This window comes from Gracilinanus agilis, chromosome 1 (genome assembly GCF_016433145.1).
Source record: "Gracilinanus agilis isolate LMUSP501 chromosome 1, AgileGrace, whole genome shotgun sequence".
NCBI lineage: Eukaryota > Metazoa > Chordata > Mammalia > Didelphimorphia > Didelphidae > Gracilinanus > Gracilinanus agilis.
In genome coordinates, this window is record NC_058130.1 from 227120874 (window position 1) to 227133494 (window position 12621).

The 12621-nt window shown below is 40.4% G+C and overlaps 1 protein-coding gene across 1 annotated transcript in view; it reads left to right on the forward strand.

The window, feature by feature from the left end:
* Positions 1-577: 577 nt before the first annotated feature.
* Positions 578-12621, forward strand: part of ABCC6 (ATP binding cassette subfamily C member 6) — a 67388-nt gene continuing 55344 nt past the window's right edge. The window contains exons 1-4 of the mRNA XM_044679104.1: positions 578-634; positions 7831-8007; positions 9794-9919; positions 10077-10214. Coding sequence (XP_044535039.1) covers positions 578-634; positions 7831-8007; positions 9794-9919; positions 10077-10214 — 498 coding nt within the window. The remainder of the gene's footprint in view (positions 635-7830; positions 8008-9793; positions 9920-10076; positions 10215-12621) is intronic.

The window sequence follows — 12621 nt, forward strand, 5'->3', positions numbered from 1 at the left end:
AAGAGTAAGAACCTTTTTGCACATTTATTCCACATAAACCCATCCCACACTAGACTTCTGCCAGATTTTTTTTTTAAAACCACAGCTCCCAAAAAGCACCTTGAGATCCAGTTTAACCTGATACTTCTGCTCTTTTCCTCTTTGAAGTCTTGCATTCTGGCTTTTTCCAAAGACCGTGCCACCCAGCCAACCACCAGACCAAAAGGCCTCCCAGCGTTGGGTTCTCGGAAGGGGGAACCATCAAGAGAGCAAGAAATCGCTTCATCCCAGCTAGGGAGCCTCATCCAGTTCCTCTTTGGAACAGACACTCCTATCCTAGAACAGAAAGAGGGGAGGGACGATACAGTACAAAAATTCCGTACTCCAACTCCATTTTCCCCAATTCCCCTACCCCGCCCCCCCCCCCCCCAGTACACGCATGGCCCCAGCTGGACCTTGCCCCAGGTCTGCTGATAAGGGTGCGGTGAATTCAGGCCAGGGTCCCCCCAGGCAATTTCCCTTCCCTCTCCGGAACCGGAGCTTAGCTACCCAGACAAGTCCGGGAGAAGGTCAGACTTGACAAGACAGACGTATCGCAATGGTTGTAGTGGTGGGCTCTGGCAGCGGGGTCTGCAACCCTCTCTTGGGGAACTGGGTAAGTGTTTTCCAGTCCTACTCCCCACCCCCACCCCCACCCCCGTCCCCTCCTTGCTCGCTTCCTTCTAGGGAATATCTAGGGAAGCCGAGCTGAGCTTTCGGGGTGATTAAAGAGTTGGAAGAGAACACAACACCCCCACCCGCACCCCATTATCCCCTCATGCTTGCCCCACCCCAGAAAGAAATGCAAGTTTTGCAGTGGCTGAGTTTGCAAATGGTAGTAGGCAAAGCTGAAACCCCTTCTTTTGCTGGCCTCTGGCTCTCTAGCACCCCAAACCTTACAACTCTCCCTGAATGTGGCCAGCACAGAGAGAATAAGAGCCTGGAGGAGAGGGAGAGGGGGAGGCAGGGGAGGCAGGAAGAGAGACAGACAGATAAACAGACACAGACAGACACAGAGAGAGAGAGACAGAGAAACAGAGACAGAGACAGAGAGTCAGAGACAGAGAGGTGTCTCCATTCCTGGGCTCTAGCTCCTGCCACCACCACACACTTAAGGGAAGGAGGGAGTGCAAAAGGCAAAGAAGGCAGGTCTCTCTGAAACCATGACTCCCAGTAGCAATCCCAGAGCCTTATAAAAGACTTGCCTTATCTGTGCATCATCTCAGCCTGGAACTAGGAGAATTCCTCTTTGGCTTAGGGCAGGTAGGCTTGGTTGTTGGGAGAGACTCTTAGAAACACCTCTTTCCCAGGGTTCTTTCCCACCATAACATCACCATCATTAGGGATTTGTGGATACAGCTCCAAAATGTGAGCATTTATATACATAAAGACCAGAGATTTCCAGTGGAGACAAAACTAAGGATGGAGATACAAGACTGGGAATGAGAGGCATAGAACCCTGGAGATCAGAAGATGTCACTTACTTTGTCCTGGCCCCTGCCTTTGCCAACGAGGGTCTAAAATCATTCATGAAAGAGAGCTGTCTATACAGTTAATAGTACCCAGTGAGATTCCCCATGCTTCTTACTATACAACATCACCATCACTTAATATTTTCAATATCGGAAAATAACAGAGAAACCTACTTCCAGTCATTTGCAATGAAACTAAATATTAAACTCCTACTTTGTACACTGTACTAGATGCTAGGAAAAATAAATGAACATTTGCAATCTAATAGAACAGGGGTGGCTAGGTGACTCAGTGTCGTGGCCCTGGAGTCAGGAAGACCCGAGTTCAAATATCCCTAGCCAAGGTTCCAAGTGCACGTAGCAGGGGTTTATCCTTCCCTCTTGCCTAAGACAATATAGTTAATATAGCCAAAATGAAAGTAGAGCAGCTAAGTGGCACAGTGACTAGAGGACCAGCCCTGGACTCAGAAAGACACATCTTCCTTAGTTCAAATGTACCCTCAGACACTAGCCAAAAACACCTGAACAAGTCACTTAACCTAATTTGCCTCAGTTTCCTCATCTATAAAATGAGCAAGAGAAGGAAATGGCAAACCATCCAGTATCTTTGCCTAGAAAACCCCAAACGGGGTCATGAAGAGTGAGACAAGCCTGAAAAATAAATGACCAAGAGGCTCAAAGTTCATATATATTAGACTCTTCTCATTGGTGTATATTTATTACTCAATTCTCCAAGCCTTTGTGAGGGGTGGAACTGGTGAAAGTTTGAGAGAGAAAAGAAGTCCTGCTCTTTTCACTCAAGGCTTTGAGAAAGAAGAAACATGATTCTGGTTCTGTCTTCTCTCAAGCTTTCATCAACTCTACCCTTAGGCAAGCATGGAGGATTAAGAAATCAGTTTCCACCAAAGAGGAGAATCTCATGCAATTGGCTTTAAGTCAGGGGTTACACTGCTAATAAAGAATATACAAAAAAATATGTATCCTAATTTACATTGAGTTCCAAACTTTAGTAGGAGACAGAGAGCACTTGGAGCTGGGGAGATATGAGAAAACTTCATGGAGAAGTGACACTTGGGCTGAGACTAGCAAGAAAAAGAATTTCAACAGATCGAGATGGAAATTAATATATTCCGGCTGTGGAGAATGGTGCTAGGACAGACTGGTAGTTGTCCTTTTGGGCTAAAGGTAGTTAATGAATGTAGGTAGTATGAGATAAAACTAGAAAAGGACATTTCAGAGTGTTTATTACTTTTATATTTGTTGCTTCTTATGCTTTCTAGCTATGTGACCCAGGAAAAGTCATTTAGGCTCTCTAAGCCTCAGTTTTCTCATCTGCAAAATGAAGCCTCATTCACTAGGTTGTTATGAGACTCAAAACACTTTGCAAACCTTAAAGCACAATATTTTGTTCAGTTGTTTCAGTCATATCTGACCCTTTGTGACCCCTTTGGGTTCTCTTGGCAAAGATACTAGCTTAGTTTGCCATTTCCATCTCCAGCTCATTTTGCAGATGAGGAAACTGAGGCAAACAGGATTAAGTGACTTGCCTAAGGTATCTGAGGCTGGAGTTGAACTTGGAATCTTCTGACTCTGGCCCAGAACTGTATCCATTGCACCACCTAGTTACCTCCAATAACAAATAATAGCTTACATAGCACTTACAATGTGTCAGGCACTCTGCTAAGTCTGAGTCGTGGGTTACACTACTAAAAAGGATTGCTTCACAAATATTATTTCATTTGATCCTCACTAGACTCCTGGGAATTAGGTACTATATTGTTCCCATTTTTTAAATGAGGAAACTGAAGCAGATAGTGGTTAAGCAATGTGCCCAGAGTCACCTAGCTAGTTTCTGAGATTGGATTTGAACTCAGGTCTTCCTGACTCTGGGTCCATTGTGCTATACATGATACCACCTATAGTAAAGGACATCTATTAGACAGATGGCATGATATCGGAGGAATGGTTGAAGCAGATAGAATGTTGAGGCCAATGAAGAGGAGATTCATGGCAACTGTCTTTAAGGAATTGAAGAGCTGTTTGTTGTGCGAAGGAGGGATCTAACTTGTTTTGTTGGGCACCAAAGGGCAGAATTTCAAGCAATGGGTTAGAAATTTCAGAGGCAAATTTAGTTTCGATACCAGGAAAAACTTCTTAAAAGTTAGTTCAAGGGGGCAGCTGGGTAGCTCAGTGGATTGAGAGTCAGGCCTAGAGACGGGAGGTCCTAGGTTCAAATCTGGCCTCAGACACTTCCAAGCTGTGTGACCCTGGGCAAGTCACTTGACCCCCATTGCCCACCCTTACCACTCTTCCACCTAGGAGCCAATGCACAGAAGTTAAGGGTTAAAAAAAAAAAGTTAGTTCAAGTTATCCTAAAATGGAATGTCTTGCCTCTAGAAATGGTCGAGTTCCTTCTCCTTGGAAGTCCTTGGGTAAAGATTGGCTGACCACTATGTAAAAGTGAAGATTCTTTTTCATGTAATGGTTGAACTAGAGCAGAGGTGTCTGATGTGTAATCCTTGAGTCACATATTCCAAACTAGATTAAAAAGTAATTTGTTGTTCAGTCATTTCAGTTGTGTCTGATTCTTTGTGACCCCATTTTGGGGAGTTTTCTTGGCAAAGATGCTGGAATTGTTTGCCATTTCCTTTTCCAGCTTACTTTACAGGTAAGGAAACTGAGGCAAATAGAAGTAAGTGATTTGCCCAGGGTCACAGAGCTAATAAGTGTCTGAGGCCAGATTTAAACTCAGATCTTCAACTACAGGCCTGCTGCTCTATCCGCTGTACCACCTAGCTGCCCCTAAAATGTAGTTGCAAAATATTTAATAAGATAAATTAAAATACAATAAAGCATAGATAGTTACATTTTTTAAAAACTCTTATCTTCTGTCTTAGATTCAATACTATGTATTGGTTCTAAAGCAGAAAAGCAGTAAGGGTTAGGCAATGGGGGTTAAGTGACTTGCCCAGGGTCACACAAAAATGGTGTGTTCCCTCTCCTTGGAGGTCTTCAAGTAGAGATTGAATGACCAGTATGTGATAGGGAAGATTCTTTTTCATGTATTGGTTGAACTAGAACTGAGGTATCCAATCCTTGGGTCATATACTCCAAACTAGATTAAAATGTAATTTGTTGTTCAGTCATTTCAGTTGGATCTGACTCCTTGTGACCCCATTTGGGGCAGTTGTTATTATAATTCATCATGGCCCTACCACCACCACTCCCCAACCAATTCATCCCCTCCTGTTTGAATAATAAAAGGCATATTTTATATAAGATGAATGCATATGTAATCTGTATGAAATCTGGAGGTATTTATCTCAAATACCACATTCATTTTCCCTTAAGGCTTCTAGGTGTGTTCTGAGAGGCTGGGGACATCCTTCTAATACTAGTGGCTCGAGTCCCTATTCTGGTGTGTTTTTCACAATATCAATCGCTTATTATAATTAGTATCTCCCTTATGAATGAATGAACAAATAAATAAATAAATAAAACATGTATTAAGTGCTTTTTGTGTGCTAAGAACTATGTGAAGCTCTGGGGATACAAAGTGAAAAGAAAGTCCCTGCTCTCCAGGACTCACATTTTAATAAAGAAGACAACACATATGGAAGAACCAATGGAAGCGTCCCATGGTCCTTATGGTGCAGCAGCAAAACATATCAATGCCTCTTCTTTAATAGCATTTTTTTTGCTTTTTGTTTTTTAATTTTTTTTAGAATATTTTTCCATGTTTACATGATTCATGTTCTTTCCCTCCCCCCAAGTCACCCCTTTCCCCATAGCCAAAGCACAATTCCACTGGATTTTACGTTTATCATTTAATAGCGTTTTTAAATGTCACTATTCCCTGGGTTCATAGGTTCGGTCCTACGCTGTCAACAACAAAGTGACTTGCTTGGCATATGCTTTTCGCTTCTGACTTTCCCCAAAGGTGCCCTGTGGCATCATCCAGGCTAGTCTACCTGTCCTGTATGGGGCGATTGACTGACTGTTGGTAGGAATGCATGGCCTCCGTCCACAAGATTTGTTCCCTAGATGCTGTCTGTAAGGGCTTTTCTAGTAGCTGGACCAGTCAGCAAAGGGATGCTGTCCCTCACTCTCAGGGTTCTCTGTTAGTTGATCAGTAGTTGGTGCTGGTGGTAATGAGGAAGATGGGCCCCTTCTATACAATGTCATGGATTGACCCAGCAATTACTTAATATTTTAATAATAATATAAACACAAACATTATTTATTATTAAATAATATTAATAGTTAAATGAGACTGTGGTCTCATTTAAGCAATTAACAACTATTAGTTTTTACAAAAAGAGATTATTTTTACTGAGAAGATATAGTAAGGTCAAAAGTAAAAACCTATTGCCAAAAATCTAGGGCACACTCATCCCCTAAATCAGCTTGGCCCTGGGGAAAAAGAGCTCAAATTTCCAGCACCAAAGTCCTTGGTCCTGTCAAATGATTCAGCATCAGCAAATGATATGATTTCATCAATGAAAATGGCATCAAATGAGATGTATTACCATATAATTTGCCATGCACTTTCCATGATTTACTGCTAAAACCTTCAATGTGTGTTATCTATTCCTATTAGAATATACTGAATGTAATTCATTATATAGAGATAGAATAGAATAGAATTAGAATAAAATGCCCTCCTTGAAGACAGAGACTGTCTTACTTTTCTGTTTGTACTCCCAGCTTCTAGTACAATGCTTTGCCCATAGTCAGTGCTTAATAAATGTTTTTTCTTTCATTCCTAGAACATGAGCTCTTTGAGGGCAAGTACCGTTTTCTTTTTTACTTTTATCCAGGTGTCTAATGCAATTGTTGGTATAAAGTAGGTAGGAGGGACTTGGTAAATGCCTTTTTGTTGACTGATTGAAATGTTTCTGATCCCAGCACTCCTGTCTGACACCTAATAAGTACTTACAGAGAGTCGATCAATAAACATTTATTAAGGGGCAGCTAGGTATCACAGTGGTTAGAGCACCAAGCCTGGAGTCAGGAAGACCTGGCTTCAAATGGTACCTCAGACACTTCCTAGCTGTGTGACTCTGGGCAAGTCTCTTAACCCAAATTGCCTAGCCCTTACTATTCTGTCTTAGAATTGATGCTAAGACAGAAATTAAGGTAGGTTTTTTTTTTTAATTACTAAGTGCCTACTATGTGCCTGAAATCATGCCAACAGCTGGTGATATTAAAAAGAGGCAAAAGATAGTCCTTGTCCTCAAGGAACTTATGATTTAAATATTTACTGGCTAATTAATCCTTGTGATATTATTTTCTAACTTTTTCATTCCACAGTTCTCTTATACATTTGTAATATTCAAAAAACATAAATTATGCACTTACTGTGTATAATAAGTACTGCAAAATATGCAGAACTAAATGAAGCAAAATCCTTGACATAATTTATTATGGCATATTAGAAGAAGGGACGGGGAGAATGGATGAAAATCAGTGGGTCGATGGAGGCAGGGCTGTGTAAAAGCAAACTGGATACTGATGATGAGGGGGGAAAGAGAAAGGTGCTTATTTGCTTAGAATCCAAAAATAGCTTTAGCACCACAGCTGATCTCGGGGAATGTAGGCTAAGAGGCATAGACTTACCATGCAGAGGCAAGCTGTGAGTTACTTTCTCACCTGGGATGAGAGGTGGGAGGAACCTGGATCAGCACCTAAGAAGGTGGGAGCTCTCAAAGAGAGGGAGTAACAATCCTGGCAGCAGTCCCAGCAGGGGAAAAGTCCAAGTGTGAGTTTCATGTAAAAACCCATTTAGACTGACCTCTTCATATTGCTGGTATGTTTCTACACCCTGAAATATTCTGTTCATAGGTCAGCAGGTATATACCCTGTGGTCCTCTAGAGCAAGGGTCCTTAATTTTGTTTTTTTCGCATCATTGACCCCTTAGGTAGTCTGGTGAAACCTATGGATCTCTTCACAATGATGATTTTAAATGCAGAAAATAAAATACTTAGGACTACAAAAGGAATTGATTTTATTGAGCTATAATTATCAGGGGCAGCTAGGTGGCTCAGGGAATTAAGAGCCAAGCTCAGAGACCAGAGGTCCTGAGAACAAATCTGGCCTCACATATGTCCTCGTTGTGTGACCCTGGGAACCAATAGTTGATTCTAAGACAGAAGGTAAGGGCTTTTAAAAATAACAATGAAAAAGGGGGGAAAAAGAAAAACAAATATAATTATTAAAAAAGGTTTTTTTTTAAACAAGTTAATGGACCCCAAGTTCAGAACCAGTGCATCTAGGGTATACCAAACTTGATACAGAGTAGCTGAATAATAATCCCTCTCTCTGTTTGTCTTGGTACAGAATTGGAATGAAACTCAGTCGGTGGGACTGCAGATGTCCAGCCTATGCCTCATGAATGCAGCTGTGGCCTGGCTCCCCTCAATCTATCTGTGGGTCATTAGCCCCTTCTACTTCCTCTACCTTCGCTACAACAACAAGGGCTACATCCGGATGTCATACCTCTTCAAAACTAAAATGGTAGCAGCTGCTGGGGTTCCTGGCCTTACTATAAGCTTGATAGCAATTAATTAACCAATAAGTATTTTTCAGGGACCAGTTACCTTGTGCTCAACACCATACTAGGGACTTTGAAATGAAGAAATCCAAGTCTCTTTCCTCAAGGAAGTTTACAGTCTAATGGTGGGGAGCAATTATTACAAATGGAATAATCAAAGAACAGTACAAGACAATCTATAAGTAAAGGCTAAATGATAGTTTCCAGATCATAATTGGTTAAGTCATTCAAAGGATGAGGGAGGTTTATAATAGTTGCAGTGACAGTATTTAATGCATAATATGGTTTTGAGGTTTATAAAATCTTTTACATAGTTTATTTCATTTCATCTTCACAACTGCACAAGGGAAATATTGTTATTATCCACATTTTATAGATTAAAAAAACTGAGATTTAGGGGGGTTAATTTATCTCCCCAGGCTCATACTGCTTTGAAGTATCTGAAGCAAGATTCAAACCTAGATCTTCTGGAATCAGAGACTGTTACTCCGTCCAAAAGTTTCACAAAGGAAGGAGGTGGTACTTAAAGTGGTCTTTAAAGCATGTTCCATTCCATCCTCATCCCAATTAGAAACAGGATGAACTTTTAGTATTCAGTTCATTCCTTCCCACCCCATCCCCACTTTTTTTTGTTTCTGATTTGTGCCTTTGGGAACTATTTTCTCCCCATAATTCAAATCTTGATGTCTTAATGTAAAATGATGCTAAACACGTTTTCTTCTTTGGAAGCCATTATTCCATTATTATTTTTGTTGTATATAATAATAGCCATATTTGTCCATGTGGGCAGAAAAGGGTAATGAGGGAGAAATAATTCTCTTCAAGATAACAAGTCATTTTCCATTCTGGCCATAACTCATCTCTCTAGGATTCAAGGACCCAAATCTCCTCTATTTCTTCTAGTACTAGATGGATCTGTCCTATTGATCTTGTCACACCTCTAATCTATGTTAATCCCCAAATTATCTCCCTTCTTTGGGCCCTGAGTTTCCTTATCTATAAAAGAAGGAGGTTGGTCTAAATTATTTCTAATATGCTGTTCCAGTTTTCTGTATTCTCTAGTTCAGTATTCTCTAATTTGGTTATTCTTTTGTGCTTAAAATAATGTGGGGATGTGATAAAGTGAAGATTTCCCTTCATGGAATGGGTGGGGGGGAGAACAATTTGTTCTAAGGCCCATGAAGATGATTGAAGCAGAAACTATGAAGTGCTTAGAGCCTGGTGAGATATGGAAGATGCCAAGGTCATCTACCACATCCTGGGCCATCACCAGTCATCCTGACTTTTGTCTTCCTTCTGGTCATCAATGACTCTGGGAGAGAAATCGAGGTTGACAACTTTGTGAAACTCTGCCTCATTTAAATCTAATTCATGCACACAAGTCAAAACATCACCCCATGATATCATTGGTCCTCTTCAGAAATGAAGGGCAACAACAGCTATGTGATCATAATAATTACTAGTGTTTTTATGGTTCTTTAAGGTTTGCAAGGCACCTTACATGTATAGTGTCACAAAGATCTTCCAAGGTGGGTGCTATTTTCATCCCCATTTTTAATGATGAGGAAACTGAGACTGAGAAAATTGACTCACCTGAGGTCATACACAGCTAGTCCTGAGGCAGAATTTGAACTTTGGGCTTCTTGAAGTCAAATCCCAGACTCTAGACATTGGATGTAGGAAAAGTTGATCACCTTTGCTTTTCCCTTTTCTGTTCCAAACTCAAATGAATCTTCTTGTTCTTCTTAGGTGCTTGGCTTCACCTTGGTCCTCCTATGTTTTTCTAACATAATCTTCACTCTTTGGAAAATCAAAAAAGGCATCCCTCAAGCCCCTGAATTTCTGATTAATCCTACAGTGTGGCTCATCACCATGGTAATAACCAGAGTTTAGCTTCTTTTGTTTGTTAAATTTTGCTGGGATAGAGAGGAAACCAAAGGTGGGCTTGGGATAAGAATGTTTTCATTTTCTCTCAATCTTTGCATTTTCTTCAGGGTCTAATGGCTCCTTGCTGTTGTTTTCCTCCTTGTAGATCCTGGCAATTTTCCTGATCCATTTGGAGAGACGGAGGGGCATCCAGTCATCAGGAGTGCTATTTATTTACTGGCTGCTCTGCTCCTTCTCCATGGCAGTCATAGTGAGTGCCACGGTGCACCAAGCCCTGCAAGGAGTAAGTAGATGAAGGACATTGTTGGAGCCTGGGAGCCCAGGCTATATGCAAATATAAGTATTTATTACATGACTATGACCCTGGCCAAGTCACTTAGCCCTCTTTGCTTCAATTCTTCGTCTGTCAAGTGATCTGGAGAAAGAAATGGCAAACCATTCCAGTATCTCTGCCAAGAAAACCCCAAATGGGGTCACAAAGAGTTGGAGACAATTGAAAAATGGTTGAACAACTATCCACAAAGTGAGTCAGTGTGACATAATAAATAGAAAGTGCGGTTGGAGGCAGCAGGATTTGAGTATAAAATCTTACCTCTGATACTGTGTGACCTTGGGCAAGTCCTTTAACATCTACATGCCTCCAGCAACTTCTTGGAATTCATTTGCTAAGTGGGTTATGATCTGAGAATGGAAAACACTCCCACAGTGAGTTTTCTATATTGAGGAAATTACAGTTTTATGCATATGTGCAAGATGTTTGGGACATAAAAATTAATGAGAAAAGTAATAGATAATCATTTCTTGAACAAGATGACTTTTTGTCTTGGTCCAAAGAGAAGGAGGGAAAAGACATAAAATTTAATAATAATATCATTGCTTAATATAATAGTAATAATTAACATAATATTAATCAATATAAAACATGATAATAATAATAATAACCAAAGTGATCCTTCACTGGCAAGTAGACTATTGCCAAAGATCATATGTAAATCAGTTTTAGGGTAAAATTTTTTTGGGAACTTGAAAGACATTTTTCCATGGAAACAATGTCTGTATATTCCACTCCTAGTTCTACCTATAAATTTGTTTAAACCCATAATGTCACTGAACTATAATACTCAAATGAGATAATATATACAAGATATTTCCCAATTTTAAAGCTCTATATAAATGTCAATTGTAATACTTGCAAATATTTGAAGAGTTTAAAGACTAAGGAAGGAGAAATTATCATGGGAGGAAATTGGAAAAGGGCATATTTTAAAGCAATTATGGCTAAGGCATTGCTGTTTAGTTGTGTCCAAGTCTTTATGACCTCATTTAGAGTTTTCTTGGTAGAGGTACTGGAATGGTTTTCCATTTCATTCTCCAGCTCATTTGAAAGATGAGGAAACTGAAGTAAACTGGGATAAGTGACTTGCCCATTGTCATAGTAAGAGTCTAGATCCATATTTGAACTCAGGTTCTCCTGACTCCAGACCTAGGACTCTATCCACTGCACCACATAGCTGCCCATTCTAGCCAATCAAGGGAGAATTAGAGGCACGGGCCTGGGAGTACCATAAAGCAGGCATTTCTCCTGCAGTTACTGTAATAGGTATGCCCAATTTGGAATCAGAAGAGCACTGGATCCTGAGACATTCTGTGGCCATTTACAATGTCTCTATGAGTCTCAGTTTCCTCATTTGCAAAATGGGACATTAAAATCTATTGTAATTGCATCTGCCTCAGAGGGTAACTTTTTAAAAAAACTTATTTATTTATTTAATTACTTTAGGCTCTTTTTTCATGGTTACATGATCCATATTCTTTCCCTTCCCTTCTCCCTTCCCCCTCCCATAGTCAACAAGCAATTCCACTAGGTTTTACATGTATCATTGATCAAGATCTATTTCTATATTATTATTATTTGCAATAGTGACCGTTTAACACAGGGGTTGGCAACGTATGGCTCTTTCTGCAGGAGCCATAAAGTCAAATTTTTTTCAGGCACTGTTACAGGAGCGCACACTGTGAGCACTGTACGGCTCTCATGAAATTAAATTTTTAAAAAATGTGGCATTTATGGCTCTCACAGCCAAAAAGGTTGCCGACCCCTGGTTTAACATCTACATCCCCAATTATATCCCCATTGAACCATGTGATCAAGCAAATGTTTTTTCTTCTGTGTTTCTGCTCCACAGTTTTTTCTCTGGATATGTATAGCGTTCTTTCTCATAAGTCCCTCAGAGTTGTCCTGGGTCATTGCATTGCTGCTAGTAGAGAAGTCCATTACATTCAATTGTGCCACAGTGTATCTGTCTCTGTGTACAAAGTTCTCCTGGTTCTGCTCCTTTTACTATGTATCAATTCCTGGAGGTTGTTCCAGTTCACATGGAATTCCTCCAGTTCATTATTCCTTTCAGCACAATAGTATTCCATCACCAACAGATACCACAATTTGTTCAGCCATTCCCCAATTGAAGGGCATTCCCTCATTTTCCAATTTTTTGCCACCACAAAGAGCGAGGCTATAAATATTTTTGTACACGTATTTTTCCTTATTATCTCTTTGGGGTACAAACCCAGCAGGGATATGGCTGGATCAAAGGGCAGGCAATCTTTTAAAGCCCTTTGAGCATAGTCCCAAATTGCCTTCCAAAATGGTTGGATCAATTCTACCAGCAATCCATTAGTGTCCCAATTTT